The sequence below is a fragment of the Myotis nattereri genome, assembly GCF_964212035.1.
Source record: "Myotis nattereri genome assembly, chromosome: 3".
NCBI lineage: Eukaryota > Metazoa > Chordata > Mammalia > Chiroptera > Vespertilionidae > Myotis > Myotis nattereri.
In genome coordinates, this window is record NC_138077.1 from 70859568 (window position 1) to 70886906 (window position 27339).

At 40.6% G+C, this 27339-nt stretch overlaps 2 protein-coding genes across 2 annotated transcripts in view; one reads left to right on the forward strand and one right to left on the reverse strand.

Moving 5' to 3' along the window:
* Positions 1-927, forward strand: part of MYH15 (myosin heavy chain 15) — a gene marked incomplete at both ends in the record, with an annotated part of 149873 nt that extends 148946 nt beyond the window's left edge. The window contains 2 exon segments of the mRNA XM_081085999.1: positions 246-380; positions 901-927. Of these exon segments, the coding sequence (XP_080942125.1) occupies positions 246-380; positions 901-927 (162 nt within the window).
* Positions 928-19345: 18418 nt separating this feature from the next.
* Positions 19346-26737, reverse strand: HHLA2 (HHLA2 member of B7 family; the record flags this gene model as incomplete). The annotated part of the gene is made up of 4 exons (XM_081087979.1): positions 19346-19699; positions 21076-21100; positions 22926-22974; positions 26710-26737. 4 exons carry the CDS (start codon positions 26735-26737, stop codon positions 19346-19348), a joined length of 456 nt encoding a protein of 151 aa, XP_080944105.1.
* Between the last annotated feature and the right edge of the window lie 602 nt (positions 26738-27339).

Consider the following 27339-nt stretch of genomic DNA (forward strand, 5'->3'; position numbering starts at 1 on the left):
ACATCCAGTTGGTGGAAAGTGCCGACCATGTTCTAAACTTACAGGAAAAAACAGTTATAAAAATAGATCTCATGCCTGCTGGAAAGTCTGAATCCTATATGTCATACAGAAATATGATATTCCATTCAATACACAGAAGTTTAGATTCCCTTCACACATTTTTCAACTTTCTCATGTCAGAGCAGAAAAAATATGACTATGTAGGCACAGAGATTTCTTTTTTCCCCCATTTTTTATTTTTATAGGAAGCACAAGCCAATCAATATCTTTCCAAGTATAAGAAGCAGCAATGTGAGTTGAACAAAGCTAAGGAAAGGGCAGAGATAGCAGAATCTCAAGTCAATAAACTCAAGATTAAAGTGAAAGAATTTGGAAAAAAGGTATGTCACATGTTCAACTCTGTTCTCTTTTTTAAAAAATTTATCTTTATTGTTGAACATATTACAGATGTCCCTTTTCCCCCTGTTCTAACTCTTAAGACATTTCTTGTTTTTCTCTTTAAACGCTTCTAAAAATCAGTAATATAAAAAAACCACATTCTAATAAAACCTTCCCATATTTACTAAATTCTACTGGTCCAGGTAGTAGGAAGTGCTAAGCATCTGAGTGGGATGCACACTGTATTTATACTTCTCAAATGCTTAATTCTAGCTTAACTTGCAGGCTCTGAGAGCCAGGGCCTAAATTCATTTCTATAAAATAGTCAGGAGCCCAGGGAAAAAGATGACTTAAAAGGCACAGATGGGTCTGCTTGAGATTCTAAGTGGACTGTTTCTATGGTAGATAAGTGTATGACTTTGTGCTGTATGTATATGGAGACCTGGGGGCTCAGGTTTAAAATTGAGGCAGTGGAGAATACATGTAAGAGTCCTACTTTCTAGCTTTCTGCTTAAATCACAGAAAAGAAAACTTTCTACATCTCTGTGAGCCATAAACTACTGTACTGATCCTATAGTGGAGGCCCCAATTTCCCCGGCAAAGTGGTAGAGTGACAAGGAACAGCAAACTGTAGGCTTGATGGGGTCAGTGTTGTAGTCTGTTCAGGTTATCATAACAGAACACCAGAGATTGGGCATCTCATATTTCTCACAGTTCTGGAGTCTGGAAAGCCCAGGACCATGGTGCTGGTAGATTAGGAACCTGGTGAGGGCCATTTCCCAAATGGCCTCTTCTCACTGTAAGCTCACATGGAGAAAAACAGGAAAGAAGCTCTCTGGGTATTTTTGGTGTTTTTTTTTTTGTTTGTTTTAAATAAAGGCACTGATACCATTAAGGCTCTGATACCTCTAAGGACTCCAACCTTATCACCTAATCACCTCCCTAAAACCCCATTTAATACCGTCACTATGGGTTTTGGGATTCAACATGTGGATCTATGGGGCACACAAACATTCAGACTACAGCAGTCAGGGCCTCAGATTCCTCATAGATTTTCCAAGGAATATACACTTTTTAAAAATGAGATCTGGCTTCAGGAGAAGCAGGAGATTGGCTATCCTTCATAGAAGGCCTATAAGGCACTTAGCACAATGCCTAGCACAGACAGGTACCATCATTTCATTTAAAAAAAATTTGGTATATGTCTGATCTTCATTCTTATTTATTATAAAGAATTACTCATAACCCTGCAAAATAAATATATAGGGTTGCCAACAGTAAATACTACCTTAAGTGAGGTCAAAAGGACCTCTTTTGAAGCAGAGACTAAAAGTTGGTACAGTGCCCATGTTTAGATCGAAATATAAGAAGCGTGAGTCACTGGCAGACTCCAGAGGTTTCTTACTGGTGCCTGCATAGCTGTCTCAGGGACAAGGCCTCAGTGGAGAGGTCCAGTGAAATGATGTGAACTTTGGCCTCAATTTGAGAAGGTTATGGCATTGGATTTGGGCTCTTCTGTGCAGAGCCTGCCCAGCAGCCCCGTATCATGGGTTGTTTAGGAAAATGCCTCCCATGTGCTGCAATTGCACTCAGCTGCAGGAGGTTGAAAGGGCTCCAAAGCAGATGTAAAGTATTAGACTTTGTCACAGTTATTTCCAACAAAGATTAAATGAGCAAAGCAGAAATTGCTTCTTCTGAGAGGCCAGAGATGAATAGGAAAAGCGTCCTCGGCGATGACTAATTGTTTCCCATTCACAGAGGGAAAGCCTGGAAATCTCTCAACTGTCTTAAAGCAGAGGAAAAGGTTTTCTGATAGAATCGTATGTCGGGCTGTGGAGCACATTGGTGATGTGGCTACAGAGACTTTCCCTCATGGGATCGTCTGCAGAAGACTCTTCCTTCACTGGCAAAGCGGGGTGGGAGATTGAGGGACCAAGCGCACCCTTGGGGTGAATTGCTGGCGGGTGTCTGCTTTCTATAATGCAGATAATTGCTCCAATTCTCTGCCTCCCTTTGAAGCTAATGAAGAGTTGGTTAAGGCCTGCTCATCTCTGGAAAGGACGGCTTGGCCCTGAGTGTGTATTCCACTGATGGAAGTCACAGGAATCTCTCAGAACACACTGATGCTATTTTTCAGGCTCATGAAAAATAAGCAGTTCTTGCTTATGGAGGATAGTAGCTGGGGAAGTACAAGGAGAGTTTCATTTTATGGCTGAAAAGTTGAGTTGTATTTGAAACAAACATTAAACAAAGTGGTTAGAAAAATGTAATTATTAAAGGGAATCTCCTTGCTTCCAAGGTTAATGGGGATTTTTTGATCCTCAAATACAAGTAAACATTTCACATGAAAGATTAAATAGATGCAATGACCTTTTTAAATTCTGAAGTTAACAAATGAATGAATATTTGTTCTTTGTCCATATTGCCTCATAATGAGTAATATTCAAATCTTTAGACCATGGTGACTAGAGCATGTTAGCAAATGGTTATTACTGAAGTTAGTGAACTTTGCTTGTCACATCCCTAATCCATAAGACTATATTTTCAGGCACTAATGGTGGGAGTTGATAAATTTATCATTAGCACTCTAATCTACATATAGTCACAGTTAGGCACTTTGTGCTTGTAGGTAATGTTAAAACAACTAGATTTAGTATGACTAAATTGACTCACATGGAAGCTACATGCTGGTGTAGACTTTAAACACTGAAGCCACTTCTCACACAGGACACTCAGTGATAGGTGGTATGGTAGTTTTGGATTGTGTCAGTTTCTCTAGGTTGGAGGTACATTTCCCAGAATTTCTTTGTGTGGTTCAGGCTTGGACTTAGGGACAGGAGGAATTTGCACCAGATTTGAGAAACAGCAGTGAAGGAGCATCTGTTTTTTGGATGCGCATATGGTCAGTAGCTGGAAAATACTAGCCCAGGCCCAAAATGGTGAGCTACCAGAGATCAGCAACAACTCTGGACCCACAGCTCTTCCAGTTCCTGTCAGTTTCCCTCTTCAGCCTCAGAGTCTTGGCCAGGCATGTGTGGGGCTCCATGGCAACGACACCAGCCTCGCTTGCTGGGCCCCCACGGCAGGGACTTTGGAGGCCCTCAACAGGCATGGATTCCCTTCGTCATCACTCTCCTCTCTCCATGTCCCACTCTCCTTCCTGAGCACTGGCACAGCGGACCTAGAGCGACTTCAAGCCCAGCACCAGAGACGGAGGGGGGAGTGCCCATAATGTGTAAGGCTGAATCCTTATAATAAATCCTTATTTCTTGTCTTTCTCATCAATCTGCCTCTCTGATCCGACACCGACTCCTACAGGTGGCTCTAAGATTGATTCAGGTGCTCAGGAGTGGTGAAGCACTCAAGTTCTCTCGGGTCTGCCATCCTCAGTGTGTTGGCTTAGGTCTTCAAATTTGTCCTCATCATCACTGGAGGAGGACCACAGCAGTTCTGAGGATTTCCTTCTCACAAAGGGTCCTGTGTCTCTTTATAAAGGTTTCCTTTACAATGGCATTCTTAATACCTTACACCTGTCATCATGTCGAAACAAATAAGATTAAATAAAATTATGCACAAGGTATGATATTGTGAAGCTAAGGCCAGCTGATAGAGAAAATTGGACCAGTAGTATTAACACACAAGTGAGAGTTGGTTTTCTCATGTAAACTATAGGGTTAACATTTGAACAAGTCACAAAAATCTTGGTTAGGCTTTTTCTTTCTTGATTTAAATTAAGGGGAATAGATCATCAAGTCAGCTGGGCTATTCATTCTCTCCTTGCATAAAAATTTATATGGAAACCTAAATTATTAAAAAAACTGATGAGCAAGCAATATGATTGCACCAGACAAGTGAGTCAAATTATCTTCAGAGCTGGGGTCACTCAGCTATGCAATCTGGTGTTGGAAGCTATGACCCAATTCCAGAGGTGGCAGTTATTGGGTTGATAGGGCAGTCTTAGAGATACTGAAATGCTTAATCTTTGGGTTCTGAGACTCAGCATACTAAATCTAGTTGTTTAAACAGATATAACCATATAAAACTAGAGTCTAATACCTTAGCAAATCAATTGCCTTAGTTTGCAGATTCTGTTTTTCACCTTTTCATTTAAGCTGACTTCTGCCCCTACCCACTCTCTTACCTATCATTAGTTGATCAGATTTTTGAATCAGTTCTTAGTGATACATTCCTTCCACATTCTTGGTGGGATCCTCACTGTAGCCTCCTGGGATGATTGCAGCAAGAATGTACATGAATGAGACAATTGTTTTCTAAGTTGAATTGGCATCCAGGCATTTAAAATCTTGATGCAGGTAGGTGGTCAGTGAATGATACTTAGGTCTTGGAGAGTGAATGTGATACTGGAAAAGAGAAAGTTTACAAGTCTTTGCAATGCTAAAACCATCTGGTGGTGGCCTGCCACTGCTGGAATCCTAGGGAGGAAAGGGAGATGTAGTCCTCAGAAACTGAGGATGCCTGTGACGTGTTGTCACACTCCTGTTTTCACTTCACTTCCTGTACTGGCTAACTGTTCTGAAAGAGCCTAGACCAGGGATGGGCAACCCATGGCACGTGTGCCAAACATGGCATGCCAGTAACTTTTTCCAGCATGCGAAACCCTCTCTTATAATCTTCCATTTACAATTTTTTTCTTAATATTTACTTTTTTATTTTCCAGATAAATTCAGTGTAGGTGCATCTTAGATAAATAAATAATTTTACATAACAAGTTATTTTAAAGACCTTAGACATGGATTGACAAGAGAGGGGAAGAGCAATTTCAATAGTGTCGAAAACGAACTATTGAGGACTTGGAATGCCATTCCAGAAAATTTTTCTGCTTAAAAATCTTTGCAACAGCGTTACTCTCCATGTTTTCATCCACATACACTTGTGAATCTTTGTTCTCAGTGATGAATTTTGTTAAGTCTCATAATAGGAGTAGCCTGACAGATGAAAGTAGTAGCTCGTGCATATCTCTGAAGGTCACGAAATATAAACCTGATGTAAAATCTCTGTCATCAGTGATGCAGCAGCAAAAGTCCCACTGATAATATCAAATGAAGTCATAGAGTTTTCTGTTGGACTATCAGTGTACATGTATACATTAAAAAATAAATGTATTTTTCATCATCATATAGTGTGCTTTTGTCGCTAGAATGAATTTTAGTAATTCTTCAAGGTTCTTCACATATGTACACCTTAAGAGATATCAAGTAGACATAACATGTTCTCAAAAAATTAGGGTGGGCCCTAACCGGTTTGGCTCAGTGGATAGAGCATCAGCCTGCGGACTCAAGGGTCACAGGTTTGATTCCGGTCAAGGGCATGTACCTTGGTTGTGGGCACATCCCCAGCAGGGAGTGTGCAGAAAGCAGTTGATCGATGTTTCTCTCTCATCGATGTTTCTAACTCTCTATCTCTCTCCCTTCCTCACTGTAAAAAATCAATAAAATATATTAAAATAATTAGGGTTGGCATGCAGAAGAATTTTGAGTCAGAGATTTTGCTAGTTTTGGCACGCACTCACAAAAAGGTTGCCCACCCCTGGCCTAGACCCAAGATAAATGGACTCTAAAGAGCTGTCTTTGTGTCAGAATAATCATTTTTATCTTAAGTATTTAATGATGGTAGTGTTTTGCTATTGTTTTTATCTCTAATCAGAGATCCATGATATAGTTATAAATTAAGTAGTTATGAAGTCTGGGTTTTATCAGTCAATTTTCATCTCCCTGCTAGATGTTCCTGAGTTTATAACAAGTTTATGATTCTTGGCTCATATTGATGGAACTAAAAAAATAAAAGGTTTGGAACAAAAATGGAGTGAACAATCAAACTGTGACTCAAAAGTGAATTATCAGTCCCCAAGGAGCCTAGAAGTGGCTGGAAAACTCAGCAATCTGAGTCTGGGCAGAAACTGTAGTGTGCTTTTCTTCACTTTATCTTTCTATATTTCTTTTCATTTCTATACAATCCCATTTCCATCAGAATAATAAGCACATGGGCCCACTCATATGCCTAGTGCCACTCTCTGCAAATAACAATAGAAGATGAGAAGAGCAACCACTTATTTAAGCAAATAGAGCCTGTCTAATTATACATTGGAAAAAGCCCAATGGTATTCTTTTTTCTGTTATATTATCCAGCAATACCTTCTGCCTTGTTTTACTCTATAAAAGTCTCTTGAATGACAATATGTGAATCAGTTAAAACATCAGTTACCTTTTTATAGTAGTACTAGAGGCCCGGTGCACAAAAATGTATGCACTCGGGGGGGCAGGGGAGGGTTCCCTCAGCCCGGCCTGTGCCCTCTCGCAGTTTGGGACACCTCGGGAGATAAGGACCTGCTGGCTTAGGCCTGCTCCTGGGTGGCAGAGGGCAGGTCCAATCCCTAGGTGCAGCCCCTGGTCCGGCTAAGAGCAGGGCCAATTGGGGAATTGGGGCGCCGCCCCCTGTCATGCACAGAGCAGGGCGGATCGGGAGGTTGCGATGCCACCCTCAGTCACGCTCAGGGTAGGGCCGATTGGGGGGTTGGGGCGCCGCCCCCTGTCACATTCAAGGCAGGGTCGAAGGGGAGGTTGCGGCACCACCCCCTGTCACACACAGAGCAGGGCCAATCAGGGGGTTGGGGCGCTGCCACCTGTCACTCACAGAGCAGGGCCCATCAAGGGGGTTGGGGCTCCGTACCCTGTCACGCACAGAGCAGGGTCGATCAGAGGGTTGGGGAGCTCCCCCCTGTCACACACAGAGCAGGGCCCATCAGGGGGTTGAGGAGCTTCCCCCTGTCACTCACAGAGTAGGGCTGATAGGGGAGTTGGGGCACCGCACCCTGTCACACACAGAGCAGGGCGGATCAGGGGGTTGGGGTGCCGCATCCTGTCACACTCAGGGCAGGGCCGATGGGGAGGTTATGGCTCTACCCCGTCACACACAGAGCAGGGCCCGTGGGGGGTGGGGGGGTTGGGGCGCCGCACCCTGTCACACACAGAGCCGCAGGGCAATCAGGGGGTTGGGGAGCTCCCCCCTATCAGGCACAGAGCAGGGCCGATCAGGGGGTTGGGGCGCCTTCCCCTGTCATGAACAGAGCAGGGCGGATAGGGAGGTTGTGGCCCCGCCCCCTGTCACACACAGATCTGCAGGGCGATCAGGGGGTTTGGGCGCTGCCCCCTGTCACGCTGATCCCGGTGCCAGGAGGCCTTGCGGCTCCGCTGATCCCGGTGCTGGGAGGCATATTACCCTTTTACTATATAGGATAGAGGCCTGGTGCACGGGTGGGGGCCAGCTGGTTTGCTCTGAAGGGTGTCCTGGATCAGGGTGGAGGTCCCCACTGGGGTGCCTGGCCAGCCTGGGTGAGGGGCTGCGGGCTGTTTGCAGCTGGTCACTCAACCTTCAGGGTGGGGGTCCCCACTGGGGTGCCTGGTCAGTCTGGGTGAGGGGCTGAGGGCTGTTTTCAGGCTGGCGGGTGACTGAAGCTCCCAACCGCTCCTTTTTTTCTTTTTTCTTTTTTATTCTGGGCCAGCTTTAGCTCTGAGGCTTGGCTCCAGCTCTTAGGCCTCGGATGCTGAGAGCAGGTATCTGGTTTGTTTGGGTTCTATAATCGAAACACTGTTTCAACTCCAGCTCTGAGATCCCGGCTGGTTGAAAGCAGGTTTCTGGGGTTTTGTTTAGCTTCTATATTTGTAACAATGTTTCAAACTGCAAGCTCAGAGGCCGACAAGGCAGGCGGGGAACGTTGGAATCCTCCATCACTGAAGCAAGCAAGCCTCATGTTAGTTTCAAGCTGCCTGGCTGCCGGCTGCCATCTTGGCTGGCAGTTAATTTGCATATTGCCTTGATTAGCCAATGGGAAGGATAGCAGAGGTATGGCTAATTACCATGTTTCTCTTTTATTAGATAGGATTCTTGTACTATAAATGGTTTGACAAAGGAAATCTCTTACTGTGTTTTCTTCATTATTGGCATTACTAGCTCTCTCATCAGTAGAGACAAAACTTCTTTCTATAGGAATAGAGAGAAAAAACTTTAAAATCTTTGCAAACATTCATTCTCCCTTATTCCTAAATCAGTATATAGGCACAACTTGGAGATACTGCAGGTTCTCTTCCAGACCACCTCAATGAAGCAAATATCACAATAAACTGAGTTACACAAACTTTTGGGTTTCCCTGGGCTGATAAAAGCTATGTTTGCACTATGTTTGAAATAGTGGAAGAATTACCAACATGTGACACAGACATGAAATGAGAAAATGCTCTTGGGAAAATGGCACCAATAGACTTGTTTGACACAGGGTTGCCACAAACCCTCAATTTGCAAAAGCACAATATCTGTGAAGCACAATAAAATGAGGTATGTCTGTAATTAGGTTATTAGAGTTACTTTAGTTACTCCCCCTTTCATATCTCTCTTTCAACAAACAGTATTTAAAATGCATTTCTTGCAAAAATACCTCATCCGAAACAAACAGCAGTAAATTCTATGGCTCATTAAGGTGCTCCAAAGTGGTGATAAAGCCAATTCAACCAGGCCAGGAATTCCCGGCTCTTTAGGATTGTTGGCCAGTTTCCTACCAACTGTTTAATGGAAAATAGCCAAAGAGGTGATGGTTAAAGCTGAGAGTGATGGTTAAGGAAAAAAAGAGTATAATGGCATTTCTCAAGAAAGGCCTTTCCTCTAGGCCTTTCTAAAATCTAGTATACTTTATGTTTATCCTAGACTAAGGGTATTTTAAACAGAATAATTGAAAAGGAAAACATATGAACCATAGTCATTTAAAACGACAACCAGCGACCTGGAGGTAGGTTTGTGGCTTTTAGTATAATAGCTTGAAATATATTTGTAGCCCATCTAACTATAGAACTATAAGCCATTATTATTATTATTATTATTATTTATTATTATTATTATTATTATTATTATTATTATTGTTATTTATAAGTAGCCAATACCCTGACATTGCTTTTGCTGATCTCTCCTGACCACTCCTCCAGAATCAGTATCCATCCTGCTTTCTGCCATGGGAAGCTCACCTGGATGGGTTCTATCTACAGGGCCTCTCTTCCCTCTGGCTTCCAGTTGGGGTGGAGATTTGAGGGAAGGAAGACTAAAATCAGGTGTTTATTCTTCCAGCTCCCTCCCTTTAGGGTCATCTTGGTCTGGTTGTGCTCTTCAAGTGCAGGTCACTCTCCTAACATGGCAGCAGCTTTTATGTGACTCCCCACATTTGGGGAACTTCTCCTTTTCCTTGTCCCTTCAAGTTTAGTTTTGCTAGTGAGTCAGCTGCTCCCACCTCTGGGGGAATGCACTATCTTCTGTGCTCCCATTTGTACAGTTCTGAATGAGCCAGGTGTTTGCTGGTAGGGCCTGACCTATGCCCACATCCAATATTTCCTGCCAGCTAAGGAATAGGAGTAACAAGTAAGGGGACTAGCCTGCATATTAGTACAATCACAGGGTAAAGTTGGTGAAACTCATGCTCACTGTCACTCTTAAAACCTTCAAAAATGGTTTCTGCTATGACCAAACCCTCTAACTTCCACAGAAATGACAGGTAGATATCAACCAGGGGAAGAGACATGGGATCTAGTTCAACCTCCCAGATACTCAGAACCTGCTCAAGGGAGTTATGGAATAAGGGAGAGTTTCTTGGGGCCCAGATCTATCTTGGCCGCTACTTAGCTGGGTCATATTAGGTGGCCATAAGTCTGTATCACAGACCTCCTTAGCATTTGAGTTAACACCTTACATTCCAGTTTTCTGATCTGCAAAATATGGAAATAAGTTTTTTCCAGACCTAATTTTGCTGATAAAAGTGAAGTCTTTTAAGAAGTCCTGTAACAATGGCATCTTAATATATCATTAAAATTGCTCTAAGTAACATAGGTTTGTTGCAGAAAATTTAGAAAACATTTTTAAAAATTTAAAAAGGATTAAAATAAGTGGCACATAAAGGACAATGCTATTTCAAGAAGTGGCTACTGTAAATAAAGCTCAAAGAAAAAGAAAATAAGAGCCCAGGGACTTGAGGAAGTCCATAAAGTACCTGGGCAGGTGAGTGATGGAGAAGGGCAACCTTTCTCCAAAAACAACTATGTCTAAAGCTTTGGATTATTTCTTTTCAGCTATTTCTCAATTCAAGATAATTGGTACCACCCTGGGCATTATTTTACTGCCAGGTTTACTTTTAATCATTTTTAGTAAAAACAAACAAAAAAACAAAAAACCCTTAACTAACATGTGATGCCAAATTAATTTACCCAACCCTCTATTATTTATTGAAATTCCAGTATAAAAACTGGAATTAATGGTAGTATGCTGTAGTAAATATACTTATATATAGTTTGGTGTGTCTCAGACCATTAAACTCAGAATAAATTCCCAGAATTACAATAAGTAGGTGGAAATGTATGAGCATTTAAAAAGATTTCTTATAAATTTTACAAATGACTATCCAGAAAATTCAGATCTGTTTACATGCCCAGAAAGTGCAGGTGAATGTCATACCTCAAGCTGAATACCCAGGGACAGAACCCAAATCTTCCATGAGGCATCACCTTTGATGAAATAGATACATATTCTTGACTTCATGATGTTAAGTACCACCAAAATCTCCCAAAGCATTGAAGACAGAATGATTATCCAGAGGGCTGTTCTTTGACTTGGTTCTAACTAAAACAAACAAAAAAAGTCTATAAGCTAGAAGAAGAATTACCAAACGATAAAGAAAATGTGTGAGTGGGTGGGTAGAGTATGCTTACTATTTTTGAAACCAGTTATTTCTGCCATGCGGGTGGCAGGCTAATTTCATATTAGTGAAAACACTTTTCATAGTGAAAAGACAAGCCCTGTCTGGACCAGAGAGTTGTGTTTTGTGTTTTTGTTTTGTTTTGTTTTGTTTTATGAGCATAAATAATACCTACTAGTCTCAATGTCTCTATTGTGCGAAACCTGCAAAAGCTGTCATTTGAATGAATTTGGGGCTTAGTGGGAGTTGGGAAAGAAAAAGTCTGAAAACTTGAGAGGCAATGAGTCTATTATGCATTTAAGTTTCTGTTGTTTTATATTGTGACTACAGGCCCGGTGCACGACATTCATGCTCTGTGGGGTGTGGGGGTCCCTCAGCTCAATCTGTACCCTCTCCAATCTGGGAGCCCTCAGGGGAGCCCTCTCCAATCTGGGAGTTTCTGTCTGTCTTTGCAATCATATGAGCGAATTGTCTGAGAACCCAACTCAATTTGGTTTGTTGCTCACAGAATAATAGAAGCATTTTTATTCTTCTTTGCTTCATTGGTGGAGATTTCCTGGAAGTTTTAGGGTATCAATCCTTTAATTTTTCATAGACACTCTGATTTTACTTATATCTCTCACCTTTGCTTTCCCTCCACCCCCCACCACAATAGTAACTTGCTCCAGGCTCACGTTGCTCTAGTGTCTAGGAGACCCATCTGCCACCAGAACTATGAGTCCCAGCATTCCTGGTGCTCCCTGCACTCGGGGATTCCGCTTCCAGTCCTGGGGCTGCCACCAAAACTACTATTCCCAAAATTCCTGATGCTCCCTGTGATCTTCATTTTCCCTTCCTGCTCTGTTTCCGTCCCATAGCCTCCCACTCTGTCAAGTCCTCCAAGCCACCAGCTCTCCCTCTCTGCTCTCCGTCAGGCAGCTTGGGGAGCCAATTTCCCCAAGCTGCTCCACTCTCCACTGGCTCTCCCGCTCTGCTCTTCACCTGGCACCTGTGTATGCAAATTAACCTGCCATCTTTGTTGGGTTAATTTGCATACATACTCCTGATTGGCTGGTGAGCATAGTGGAGGGACAGTCAATTTACATGTTTCTCTTTTATTATATAGAACTAGAGGCCCAGTGCACAAAAATTTGTGCACTTGGGGGGGTTCCTCAGCCCGGCCCGTGCACTCTCGCAGTCTGGGACCCCTTGGGGGATGACCACTTGCTGGCTTAGGCCTGCTCCCTGGGGGATTGGGCCTGAGCTGGCAGTCAGACATCCCCCTGGCAGCCCAGGAGCCCTCAGGGGATGTCCACTTGCCAGCAGGGAGCAGGCCTAAGCTGCAGTTGGACATCCTTAGTGCTGCTGAGGAGGTGGGAGAGCCTTCCACCACCACCGCTATACTGGCAGCCGTCAGCCTGGCTTGTGGCTGAGCAGAGCTCCCCCTGTGGGAGTGCACTGACCACCAGGGGGCAGCTCCTGCATTGAACATCTGCCCCCTGGTGGTCAGTGTGTGTCATAGTGACCAGTGATTCCCAGTTGTTCTGCTGTTAGGGTCAATTTGCATATTACCCTTTTATTAAATAGGAGTGCCTGGCCAGCCAGGGTGAGGGGCTGATGGCTGTTTGCAGGTTGGCCATGGCCCCCAGCCACCCAAGCTCCCAGTGGAGGCTGGCTGGAAGCAGGTATCTGGGATTTATTTAGCTTCTATAATTCAACTTTGTTGCCATGAGTGGAGGCCACAGCCGGCTCAGGGCAGGCGGGAAGCTTGGCTTCCTCCATCTCCCGGGCAACCAAGCCTCCTGCTTGCTCCAGCTCTGAGGCTGTAGGCCGCCATCTTGGTTGGGTTAATTTGCATATAGTTGCTCTGATTGGCTGGTGGGCGTGGCTTGGGGGCGTAGCGAATGCACTGTCAATTAGCATCTTTGTCTTTTATTGGTGCAGATAAGAGAATTAATGCACTTTTTCCAAAGGAATAATTATGCCTACAAACCAGTGTCAGCCCAGTGTTCTTCTTGAGGGATAAAGAGAGGGTGCAGTTCACCCTTGGCTTGGAGAAGACAGATTCCTAGGGAAATAGTGATAAGGAGTGCGGAGGTGATGGGAAGATCTAAGTAGGAGCCATGGTATTGGGTGAGAGGTTACAGGTGACCACAGGGACAATATATAGTACTTGAGGCTCCTTGGGAATAACTGGAGAAGCCTGAACTTTTCCCAGCATCCTCATTAGTACCAAAATTGTAATTAGTATTAAAGGAAGTGGGGATCCTGGGAAGCAGAAACTTGGAGCCCTAATGTTACCAAAGTAAGAACCTGCTAACCTTGTGATCTAAAGTCTACCCAAACGTAGTGAGCAAGCATTAGAGCACAAAGCCTAATTCAGGAGGATAAATGTTTTAGGCTATTCTTAAAGATGAACAGCTTTACCCAATAGATCTCATTTTTAATAAACACACTTTTAATATTTTAAAATAAAAAATTAATCTCTCCACGTATTTGTGTCAATGTGAAATTCAATACCCATGTAAAGAAGAAGTAATTAAGTAGAAATATTAACTTTCCAGCGTGTTTTGATATGCATATTTTTCCTTCTGAAGAAAATCCTACAAGGTTAGCTTCTTCTTACTTTATCTGTGATCTTAGTTCCCCCATCTGTCGAAAGATTTGCCCAAGGTCACATATTGATTCAGCAGCAAAATTTAGCAAGAATTATTTAATTCCATTCCAGTCAGTGTAAACTTTATCTAGCAGATCTCAACTCTAGGAATAACAAGCAGCCCTATCTGGGCCTCCTTTTCAAATGTTGCAACATGTTCTGGAAAAGGAATCAAGTAGAAAATTGCCATTCAGAATAGAAAACCAAGTTTTCTTGAAAGAGTGAAGTAAAAGTACAGGTACTATTTGCCCTGTTCTCTTGCCTGCCGGGGTAGTTCCTCCTACAGACCTCTGCCTGGGTAGGTTTGGGGAGTAGGGAGGAGTTTGAGCAGACCCTTCTCAAGTCTCAACTGACCAAGGTTTACCTGGAAAAGATTCAGAAAAGCTGGATTGGTCTAAGGCTTCACTTTGAATAAACTGAAACTTAGACCTGTGGTTAGAAAGATGGGCCATGTGTGGTCTGCAGACCATTTCTTCCTGATAATTTTTCTACACTCCAAAATGAATCCAATATGAGGCAGCATTTTAAAAATAGGATGCAAGCTTAACTGTATTTTACATAAAATGGACACTTATTTTGGAGAAAAATAGCTTCACATCCCAGTTTTCAGTATTCTCAAAGTGGCAGCTCTACCAAGAAAGTGTTATCACTTAGTGTCTAGAAATTTTGTCTATTTGAAGACCACTTAACCTAAAGACAGCTCTCGGTTCTTAACCTCAAAGTCTTATTACATAGAATCACCAAGCCTCCAAGTGTGTTATTCCTACTAATTTTCACAAGTAGGATGATATGATATAAATATTTCTAAACCATATTCCATTGACTCAAATATCTTTATTAAATAATAAAAAGAGAGGTGCCATGGTCTCCCATGATGTAAAGTTGACAGTTTAAGGGTAAGGGGATCAATCAACCCCCTTAGAAAGTCAGCTTCATGAGTACACATTCCACTATGAATAGTGAATTAGAAATATTTTAAATAATTAGTTTTGGCATTTAGCTATCAGCAGAGGTAAAAATGAGCTGAATCAGGCATCCACTTAGTGTTTCAAATGTCCTTTGGTGGCTTCTCCCTCCCAGGTTCACAGACTGTGCTTCCCCAGCATCCAGCAGAGCCCCAATTCCAAACTCCTACTGTGCCTAGAGCAGGGGTGTGCAAACTTTTTGACTCGAGGGCCACAATGGGTTCTTAAACTGGACCGGAGGGCCGGAACAAAAGCATGGATGGAGTGTTTGTGTGAACTAATATAAATTCAAAGTAAACATCATTACATAAAAGGGTACGGTCTTTTTTTTTTTAGTTTTATTCATTTCAAACGCGGGCCATAGTTTGCCCACGGCTGGCCTAGAGCCTCAACTCCCCCAGTACTGGGCCCTAAGGAACATATTAGGCACAGTGATAAAAGGAATTGAAGATGCTCAGCCTGCAGAGTCATAAAACATATATGTTCCCTCTTAATTTCTAAAGCCCTGAAGCCAGCTAGGGAGGTGACACCACCTGGGTTTTAACTCCTACCACCTGACAGTGAGCACTCAAGCTTGGGCACCCAATATTAACATTGCTACCAGTTACCAACATTTTAAACTCACTGTTCTGCTTCTGTTGGCTTCTCAAATGCTGGTGTTTCCCAGGACTCTCCTCTTGTCACTCTGTCTACTCCCTAGTTGTCTGTTACTTCTATGGTCTCAATCATTTCTTAATCTCTCTTTCTAGACAAAGTTCTTTTCTTGTACACAAGAAGTACATTTCCAAATGTGTACTAATCCCCCGTGGCCTGAACTCTTTTAAAGCAGGAGCTGTGCTGGGTGTTCTGGCTTGCCTCTCCCCACTCCATGATTGAACCCCATTCTGTCCTGTAGTTCTGTAGGCTGACTTCGGTGGGTTGCCATGGATTATTTATTTTGGGCTCTAGATTCTCCTACCATTTAATCCACTTGCAAGAGAATATGCCCCCCCCCCCCCAAATCATCTAAAATTCAAGTACAGGATCTTTCTGATGTTTCTAATCCTTCTTTGATTTCTCATTACTTCCAGGACCCTGGTCAAACTTCTTCACAAGGCATAGAAGGTCTTTCATCTGGTTTTCCCGCACTCTCCAGGCTCATCTCTTGGTAATTTAGCCTTGCTGTCAACACTTAAACTTTCATAAAGCTAGTAATATTTACTTCCCTGTGCATTTGCATATAATGCATCTTTTTGTTTCCAACTTGGAATGCCTATGTTCTCCTGAAATTCCCTACAACTTGTTTAAAATTCTGTTCTTATTCAACTTCCTTAGGCGTATATTCTTTACTCCATGCATACCCAACCATGGTGAATAGAATTAATTGCTCCCTTTGTATGCACCCTTCTTGGTTGAATTTTATTTTTACATGGTTTATACTAGATGCTATAGATGCAGAAATAAGAGCCCTTGTCCTTAAGTTCACAGTCTGAGAGCAACAACCCTTACTTAGCGCATAATAAATTATCAACAAGACAAACAGCATGGAGCCTAAGGACCTGTTGGTGCTTTAGGACACTCAATTCTGAATAAACATGAGAAAATACAATTTCCCATAGAAAATATTTACAATTTAATATGAACATTTGCATTGTTTTCCATGTATCCATTGCTGCCTGACTGATGAAAAATGGACATTGGGTGACCATGCCTTTAGCACTCAAATCATGTAAAGGTATAAAGCACTTATAATTTTAGTATCTTCTCAGTGGGCATCTTGAGAATGTGAAACACAGAAAAATAGATTTACAGAAAAATCTTGCACAATGGAGATTTCCCTATATAATGGAGATTTATAGAAAAATCTTGTGTTGCTTCTAATGAAATATAAAACAATATTTTTCCTTAGAATTGGTAAGAAGTATCAAATAAATTTTTCTTCTCAATTTTTCATAAACAGTAGGTTATAAATACAGAGATTGATCAGAGTTCGGATTTGTTCAAATAAATGAGAGGAAGGAGTGTTAAAAACTGCTCATGCAATGATGAAGGTATTGATAAAGATTAATGGGCTAATACTACATGAAGAGACCAAAGAAATCAATTAATGCACAATTAATATTTGACACTGGAGGCAAGAGCATACAGTGGAGTAAAGACAGTCTCTTCAATAAATGGTGTTGGGAAAATTGGACAGCTACATGTAAAAAGAAAAAATGAAACTAGACCACTAACTTATACCATACACAAGAATAAATTCAAGATGGATAAAAGACTTAAATGTAAGACATGAAACAATAAAAATCCTAGGAGAAAACATAGGCAGCAAAATATCAGACATTCCACATAGCAGAATTTTCTCAGATATAAGGCCTAGGGCAAGAGAAACAAAGGAAAAAATAAATAAATGGGACTGTCCTATATAATAAAAGGCCAGCAACCATAAGGTAATGACCGGAATGACTGCTCAACCGGTCGCTATGAGGTGGGGGGCTGGCAAGGGGAACTGGGTTGCTGGCAGTGGTGGCCGTCCGGGACTCGGGGCCAGTGAGGGAACCGGCTGGCTGGCAGAGGCAACAGGGTGGGATGAAGGCCAGCAAGGGGAACCTGGTGTCTCGCGGTGGAGTCGGGTCGGGACCCGGGGCTGGCAAGTGGGTGGAAGATGGGCCTGATCACAGGCTAGGCCTAGGCACCCTACCCACACACGATTTTGTGTGCTGGGACTCTAGTATTAAAATAAAAAGCTCCTGCATATTAAAGGAAACTGTCATCAAAATGAAAAGGGAGAACTTTGTATGGGAGAACATATTTGCCAATGATACATCTGATAAGAGGTTAATTTTCAAAATATATAAAGTACTCATACAACTCAACAAAATGAAGACAAACAATCCAATTTAAAAATGGGCAGAAGGTCTGAAGAGACACTTCTCCAAAGTGGACATACAGAAGGCCAAGAGGCATATGAAAAAATGCTCAAAGTCACTAATCATCAGAGAGATGCAAATTAAAAATGACAAGGAGGTACCACCTCATACCTGCCAGAATGGCTACCATCGACAAATCAACAAACAACAAATACTGGTGAGGATGCGGAATAAAAGGAACCCTAGTGCACGGTTGGTGGGAATGCAGACTGGTACAACCACTTGGAAAACATCGTGGAATTTCCTCAAAAAAAAAAGGAAAAGAAAAAGTGGAACTGCCATTTGACCCAGTGATCCCACTTCTAGGAATATATCCTAAGAAGCTTAAAACAGCAATCAGAAAGGATATAAGCACCCCTATGTTCATAGCACCATTATTAACAATAGGTAAAATCTGGAAACAGCCCAAGTGCCCATCAGCAGATGAATGGATAAAAAGGCTGAGGACATTTACACAATGGAATAACTATGCAGCTGTAAAAAAGAAGGATCTCTTACCCTTTGAAACAGCATGGGGGGACCTGGAAAGTATTATGCTAAGTGAAATAAATCAGTCAGAGAAAAACAAGTATCACATGATCTCACTTATATGTGGAATCCAATGAACAAAATAAACTGATGAACAAAATAGACCCAGAGACATAGAAGCATAGAACAGACTGATGTATTTCAGAGGGAAGGGGGGAGCAGGAAGAAATTAACCAAATAACTTATATGCATATATGTATAACCTATGGACACAGACAATAGTTCAGTGAAGGCCTGGGGATGGGGAGAGAGTGGCATGGAGGTGGGTGGGAAGGGGAGAGACATCTGTAATACTTTCAACAATAAAGATAATTTTGAAAAGAGAGAAACTTTACAATAGCTAAGATTTGGAATCAGCCTAAGTGCCCATCAGCAGATGAGTGGATTAAAAAACCTTGGCACATCTATGCAATGGAATACTATGCCGCAGTAAAAAGGAAGGAACTCCTACCATTTGCTACAGCATGGATAGAGCTGGAGAGCATTATGCTAAGTGAAATAAGTCAGTCAGAGAAAGATAAATATCACACAATCTCACTCATTTGTGGACTATAATGAACAACATAAACTGATGAACAAAAACAGATCTAGAGACAGAGAAGCATTGATCAGATGCTCAAACCTCAGAGGGAAGGTAGGGGAGGGTGAGAGTAAGGGAGAGAGATCAACCAAAGGATTTGTATGCATGCATATAACCATAAGCAATGGATGCAGACAACAGGGTGTGAGGGTGAGGGTGAGAGCAAGATGGGGGGTGGGGATGGAATGAAGGGAAAATGGAGGGATAAAGACACATTTGTAATACCTTAATCAATAAAAAATTTTAAAAAAGAGAGAAACCATAATACTAATTAGTTAAGTTTTATTTAGTTGAAAGATTGGCAAGAATCAGAGGTTGGGACCTGGTAACAGGCAAGCAAGCATTCTTTCCTTCTCCTCTGACCTTTTAAAGTACAATGCAGGTAGAAAACCCTCTTTCGAGAATAAACCATAGAGAAATACATTGGTATTTATGAATAAATATGCTAATTTCCATTTCACAAATGTTTTCATAAACACCTAGCAAGGTGAGAATTACTTCGATTTAATCAATGAGAAACTAATGTTCAGAAGTAAAAATGATTGATTGCTTAAGGTAAAATAGCCAGTAAATATTATACTGGGGACTCCAGTTCCGGTCTTGTAACAGTCACAGATGCATTTTCTTTCCTTTGTGTTCTGTTCTGTCCTGTAAATCACTCCCCATTCCCCCAACCCTCGGACGTAGCACATATACACAGAAAGCCCCATGAAGCCCACCTTTCATTGTCCATCTCCCTGTCCATGTTTGCTTCAGCAATGGATTTTCAATAGTGCATGCACACAATAAATTTGATCCTATGATATTTATTCTACCCTTATTATAAAAAGGATCAAAAGACCCAATTCCTTCCATATTGTCTTCAGGGATAGGTGTATTGTCCACTTGCCATGTACGAACTGGACAAGGATAAACGCTTAACACGCCACATATTACGGAGCTGTTTGTGTTCCTCTTTTCATACTTTATCGCCAGTGTGACAAAAGTGAAGGGGGAGGAAGAAGGGCTTTTGGGAACTGTCATCATTAGCTTCTTGTTAGGCCATCTTTGCAGAACATTTATTATTTTAATATCCGTGCAATGGAAAGATAAGCTTTATGAGCAAAACTTGGCAGTCAGTGAAAGGAAAAACAAAACAAAAACTGTAGAACGGTAAGATCGTGTGTGGTTATCTACAAGTGAAAACAAAAAGGGCATTCATGGATACATAGCAAATGGCGATCTCAATTCTCTAGAAAGAACTCGAGAATGAAATCTAATAGCCTCACTGAGCAACCAAAATGTGGGTGTTGAAGTCTATAAACTAGCGCTCATGCAGGACTCTGCACTCCTCAGGTACTGCACTACTCAGTCATTTTGACATTACTTACACATTATTCTTAGATTTCTGAGTCAAGGTCTGACACAGTAAAATAGGACAGAGGGAGAAGGAACAGTGCTGGGTAAAACAACGCATTAGAAAATGCCCCTTCTCCAATAAATAAATGAACAGATAAATACAATTAATATGGGCAAGAGGTAAGCACAGGTGATGCTGAACACAGTGCGTATAAACTGCATGGGTCCTCTCACCTGCAGATATTTTTCAATCGCCCTGCAGGATTCACACCCACATTCTTCAAGGGTTGACTGGCCATTGAGAACACATGTATGTGAAGGGCTGGCTTAAGGTTTATGCAGATTTACAACTGCATGGGTGGTTGGCACATCTAATCCCTGTGTTCTCCAAGGTTAACTGAATATAATATTAAAATTAACTGTACAATTTCATATGAGCATTTTCATTGTTTTCCAGTGTCCATTGCTGCCATTCTGTTTTCATTCAGAAACCAAAAAAAGTGCAATTTAAGTCAATAATTGAATATTTTTAAGATATCATATTGGCATTAATTTTATGATTGATGGTTCTAGGTACTGATAAGACTAAGGGGAAAGTGGATGTTCTTATAATGCTGATGGAAGTAATGCATTAAAATTTTACATCTAACACTTTTTTTTTTCTTCAGATCATTTCTCTGCATTTAGTGTAAGGATGTTAATCTCATTTTTTTCTTGCAATGTAAAACACTGGAAATGCTTGCATATCTACCAATGGGAGAATGGGTGTGTCAATTATGGCATGTCTATACTATGAGATATTATTCATTAAAAATGAGGTCTATTTGTATGTATTGACTTAGGAAGCCCCTAGTATATCAAACTAAGAAAAAGACACTTCAGAAAAACATGGAATTATATCATTGTTATGTTTTGTAAAATCTTACATGCATACTTACCTCCCACCTCTAGGACCACTTTGTGATTTTTCTAGCTGTTGTTTCCACATAGCACAATTAAATTCCTTCATCCAAATGGCTTACTCTTCTGAAAGGTAGGGAAGCATTTTCACTGTGGATTTCACTGAGGAAGAGGGTGTCCTGGTTGTGTATCTGGGATCTTGTTTTCCCAAATGGTCACTGTCTTTGTAGTACGTATAAACATCACCCTGATTCCTCCAGTGAATTATGACTTTTTCACCCACTCTCAAATGATCAAGGGAGAATTATATCTTCCTCAAGTCTTCCAATGACTATTTGCTGACTCATAGTACTAAAATGAATGAAGAAAGCTGGAAAGACTGTGTATAAAATGAAGAGCCGTTATGAAGAGAATTAGTGATGGGTGCTTATCAAGGGTGATGTTAGGACTACCTAGAAGAACTATTTTAGACGAGATCGGGCAAGTTCAGGGTGGTATGGCCGTAGACTAGAAGAACTATTTTAGGTCAACAGCCTGATCATTAATAGACACAGCATCAAGAACTCTTGCTAGTCTAATTACTAGAAACAAGCCATGAAGCTCTGGGTTTGACTTACTGCAATTTTAATAGACTATCTGTTTGATTCATTGTAGCTATGAGAATTGTCAACAGCCTAAAGCATAGAAATATTAGTTTGATCCCCACTTGATCAATAGTCTCATCTCTCCTCTGATCCTGGCCTGCTATAGTTACTGGAAATTATGTATATTATGTAATAAAAGACTCCTATTGATTTTTATTCCCTGAACACATTTACTTTTAACACCTACTATAACAATAACAAATTAGTTTATCCAGCTAGCTGGAGCTAGCAGGCCCTAAAAGATTAGAACATGCTTAACTTGGTTGAGCTAGGAAATATTTGAGCACATCGAAGATACTGTTAGGTTCAGAAATCTGTTAGGAATTTCAGACATTAGTTTCAAGTGAGGGAGCACACAGGAAGGAGGAGTCCAAAATGGGCAATGAAGTGACTCATTTATTTTGGTTTTGGGACAACTCTCAGGCTATTCCATGAGTTAATAAAAACTAGTAAATAAATATTCTGAATATAAATGTGGAAGTCCAATTTTCCACTTCAGAAGTTGATTTTAAAAACCAAATGGACTTATCAAAATCAAGGTTTTTTGCAAAGAAGATATACTTAGCTACTTCATAATCATTGAAGCCAGAATCCAGGTTCTTTGATCAGTAGGTTGAGTGCCCTATATATGAATTCCATGATATCAGGACTGAAAAGCTTAGCTTAGCTTGTGGACAATGTAGTAAGCTCCTTTGGACTCTAGGCAAGGCCACCAAAGATGGGGGAATTGGGTGCTCATGTGGCCCTGTCACATCTTTTTCCTCTGGCACTATTTCCACTCTGCCATGTCCTACTTCTCTTCCTCAGCGAGATTGTTTATTTCTCTACAAAGTGTTAGAGGGATGTGGTATTATGCTGAAAGAAAGGCATGGAAAGATGGGATAGAAAAGGAGTGGTTTTGTTGACCTCACTAATTGTTCTACTAAGCACCTCTGATATTTTATCAGTTAATTAAAAATGCCTGTCACAGTACCCAGCAAAGCTGATAATGCCTTCTGTCAAGTGTTGAGTAAGTACCAAGCTTACACTAAAAAAATAAAATAAAAAAATCAATCAACCAATCAATCAAACTTGCCTTTCTAGTGATTTTATTTCTGGTAGCAGATAACAGATTAGAAGAGCTTTAATCATAGTAGGCAGGAGAAAAATATGATTTTTAATCTTCATGCAGACTTTTCATTAACTGATCTTTTAGAAAAGTTCACAATGCTATGGCTAGAGAGGAAACAGCCACCTTGAGCTGTGTACTCATGTTCCTCTTGAATATACAAATAACTAACACTTGGGTATATTACAAAGGAACTTACTTTGAGATCCGCTTAGAGATATTATAAGAATGAGGAAGAAAGACAGAATCTTGTGGAGGTCATGTTAATTATCCTATTAAAAAGAAGCAAAACATGTATTCTATGGACTTTAAGAGCAAACAGGAATTAGAAAAGAAAGTGTCTGACTGTTTATAGATTAGTAAAATCAAATATGGTTCATCCACACAGATAATTTTTCTGCAACCATTAAAGCTGATCCTAAAAAACAGTTCAGTAGCATGGAAGGGAGTTCTTATCTTATTGGAGAAAATTAGATTACAATGCAACTTTTAAGTGGCACAGTTCCTTTCTAAAAAGCACACGCATTTCTGCATTTTGGAGACTGACATGGCATATGACTAAATATTCACTAGACTGTTAACTGTGGAGAGCAGGTGTCACATCAAAAGCAGCATCTTCTTAACATGACTGCTATTCCTATTACATATATCTACCTAAAAATTGGAAAAGCAGCACAAACATATTAAAATACAATTAGAGAAAACATTTGCAATATGACACAGTTATCACTCCAATAGCTTCCATCTTTCTCAGAGCAACCGGTACTGAAAAATGGCTGTTGAATGAAAAAAGATTTGGAATACATCCAAGGGTAGTTCTCTGGATAATAATTTTTTGGTCTGTTATATTTTTAAAATATATTTTTATTGATTTCAGAGAGCAAGGGAGAGGGAAAGAGAGATAGAAATATCAATAATGAGAGAGAATAATTGATCAGCTGCCTTCTGGATGCCCCCCTCATTGGTGCATGTGCCTGACTGGGATTCGAATAGCGACCTCCTTGTCCATAGATCCATGCTCAACCACTGAGTAATGCCTGCCAGGCTTTGTCTGCTATTTTTAAAGCTTTATACAATTGGCATGTATTGTTTTTACAGTAAATATGCTAAAACAAAATTCAATTTAAATATTAAATGCCAATGATGTTAACTATGATGCTGCTTATAATAACACATAAAAAAGCAATTAAAACAAAACCTGGAAACTTAACCTTAAATGTCCATAATAGTCTGGATCATAAAGCAGCCATTAAAGTCATGGCTTACAGAGTGTTTCAAAAGCTTTAAAAAGTGAGAAAATATGGATGGCAAAATGTATACACACAATGTCACTTCAAATAAGTGAAGTACAACTTGTTTTCTCTGGCGATGGGATGATAGATAATTTTTACTCTTTAACAAATATCCTGTTTAAAGAACAATATGTAGTAATTTATTTTATAAACCTCTGAAGAAAATTTTAAGTAAATCATTTGGGAGCTCTACCATTACAAGGTTGTGCTTTTATTGATTTTAGAGAAGGGGGGAGAAGGGGGGTGGGAAGGGAGAGAGAGAGAGAGAAAGAGAGAGAGAGAGAGAGAGAGAGAGAGAGAGAGAGAGAGAGAAAGAGAGAGAGAGAGAGAGAGAGAGAGAGAGAGAGAGAGAGAGATCAATTTGTTGTTCCACTTATTTATTTAGTTTTTAACTGGTACAACTTTTATTTTTTTAATTTCTTTATTGATTAATGTATTACATGTGTCCTTATCTCCCCCTTACCCTCCACTCGTGCCCTCACCCCCATCTTACCTGTGTCCATTGGTTAGGCTTATATGCATGTATACAAGTCCTTTGGTTGATCTCTCCCTCTTACCCCCACCCCCCCCCCGCCACCTTCCCTCTGAGGTTTGATGGTCTGATTGATGCTTCTCTGTCTCTAGATCTGTTTTTGTTCACCAGTTTATGTTGTTCATTATATTCCATAAATGAGTGAGATCATGTGATATTTATCTTTCTCTGACTGACTTATTTCACTTAGCATAATGCTCTCCAGTTCCATCCATGCTGTTGCAAATGGTAAAAACTCCTTTTTACTGCTGCGTAGTATTCCATTGTGTTTTTTAATCCACTCATCTGCTGATGGGCACTTAGGCTGTTTCCAATCTTAGCTATGGTGAATTGTGCTGCTATGAACATAGGGTACATATATCCTTTCTGATTGGTGTTTCTGGTTTCTTGGGATATATTCTTAGAGGTGCGATCACTGGGTCAAATGGGAGTTCCATTTTTAGTTTTTTGAGGAAACTCCATACTGTTCTCCACAGTGGCCGCACCAGTCTGCATTCCCACCAGCAGTGCATGAGGGTTCCTTTTTCTCTGCATCCTCGCCAGCACTTGTCCTTTATTGACCTGTTGATGATAGCCATTCTGACAGTGTGAGATGGTACCTCATTGTCGTTTTGATTTGTATCGCTGGGATGATTAGTGACTTTGAGCATGTTTTCATATGGCTCTTGGCTTTCTGAAAGTCCTCTTTTGAAAAGTACCTATGTAGGTCCGTTGCCCATTTTTTTGATTGTGTTGTTTATCTTCCTTTTGTTGTTATGTGAGTTCCCTGTAAATGTTGAATATTAAACCCTTATTGGTGATAACAGTGGCAAATATGTTCTCCCATGCAGTGGGCTTTCTTATTTATGCATTCATTGGTTGCTTCTTTTAAGTGCCCTGACCAGGGATCAAACCTACAACCGTAGCATAATGGGATGCTGCTCTAACCAACTGAGCTATTTGACTAGGGTGCAAGGTTGTGTTTTAAATTTGTCATAGGATATGAAATTTAAGAATAATTAAAACTATTCAAAAAATAAAATTAGGTTCCTTCATTACATTTAATCATATTAAAAGCTGGTAGATTAATAATTTATACTTTCATTTTTACATTTTAAATAGTAGAAAAAATAATTGGTACATATCCTTGGAAGAGCGCCTTTTTAACATGACTGTACATTTCCAATTATAGATATATCTACATAAAAATTGGAAAAGCAGCACAAACATATTAAAATACAATTAGAGTAAACATTTGCAATATGACACAGTTATCACTCCAATAGCTTCTATCTTTCTCAGAGCAACACCTAAAATGCTTGGCAAAGTAAAAATCTATAAAATAGTATTAGTTATTAAAATAAGACCTTTATTTTTCTTCCTGTAGATGTATTTGCATGTATAATATATTAAAAGATATATTATAATCATTAAACTAATTTCCTACTGTGAACAAATGTTAATATGTAATAATTGTTTTTACCTTTACAGGCTATTAAAAAAACAACTTAAGATTTAATCAGTCTCTTCCCAAGCAAAAATCAAATCCACCTTGTTTAATGTACGTTTAGGGCATTCCTGTTCACTTCCCATTCTCTAAAATAACTCCAATAGTTGCTACCTTTTCTTGAAATTTACAGCATTCCCTTTTCCCATCTCCATTTCAGCTGGTGCTCTTGCTTCATTAATTACTTACAATTAATTACAAATACCCCCTTGTCCCCCTATCACCAATTCAGGCTCCTCTTTTCCAACTCAAACTCTTCACTATTGCTCTCATCCCACATATTTTTTTTTGCATCCAGCAATTTATCCCTGCAGTTATATCCCCTTTCTACTGTATGACCATGTTCTCTCTCCCTACCTGATCAATCCCATGAGCATAAACACTCCAATACATCCCATCTTAAGAACATAGGAAAAAACAATATTCTCTTCCAACTTTTGATTAGCTACCCATCTATTTCTAAGGTCTATTAACTCTTAAAATAATTGTTTAAATAGCCGTCCTCATTTCCCCTTTACAATCTCCCCTCCAACCACTCTGGGCCCATCTGCATGACATGTCGTATCTGCAACTGTCAGTATGACCAGGAACTTCCATATTGCTCAAAACAGTGGATACAATTTGTTCTTATCTTATCCATCTCACAGCAGCATTCAACATAACCAGCTGTTACCTTCCACATGGAAGATTCTTCTCTTCATTTCTGGACCACCACATTCTTCCAGTTTTCCCTTCCTCACTGTTGTTGCCCCGTAGTTCTCTCCTGGGCCTCCGCCCCAGCTTGCCTTATTTATGTGGAAATATGGATGCTCTAGGGCCTTATATTTTCTCTATATTCTCTCCCTAGGTGAGTTCCTCTATTCCATGACTCTGAATGCCATCTGTATGCCAAGGATTCTCAAACTTGTCAGATATTCAACTACCCATTTGAGCTGTTCATTTAGATTCCTTATAGGCATCACAGAATTACCATGAGCCCTTGTTTCCATTTCATTCCCTTTACTGTTGCTCCCTGTCCTACCCCAAACATGACAACAAAACTTACCCTGCTCCTTCTCCAGTCTTCATCTCAATAATTAACACCAAATCTTCCCAGTTGTTTAGGCCAGAAACTTAGAAATCAACCTTGACTTTTCCTTTCCCTCATGATCTGTATATAATCCATTAACCAACCTTTTTTTGCTAATGGATTATTAGAAAGATCTCCATTGTTTGTGCACTTCTCTCCAAGCCCACCATTACCATCCTACTCCAAAACACTATCATCTCTTACTTGAATATCTAAAATAGATACCTGGCTGGT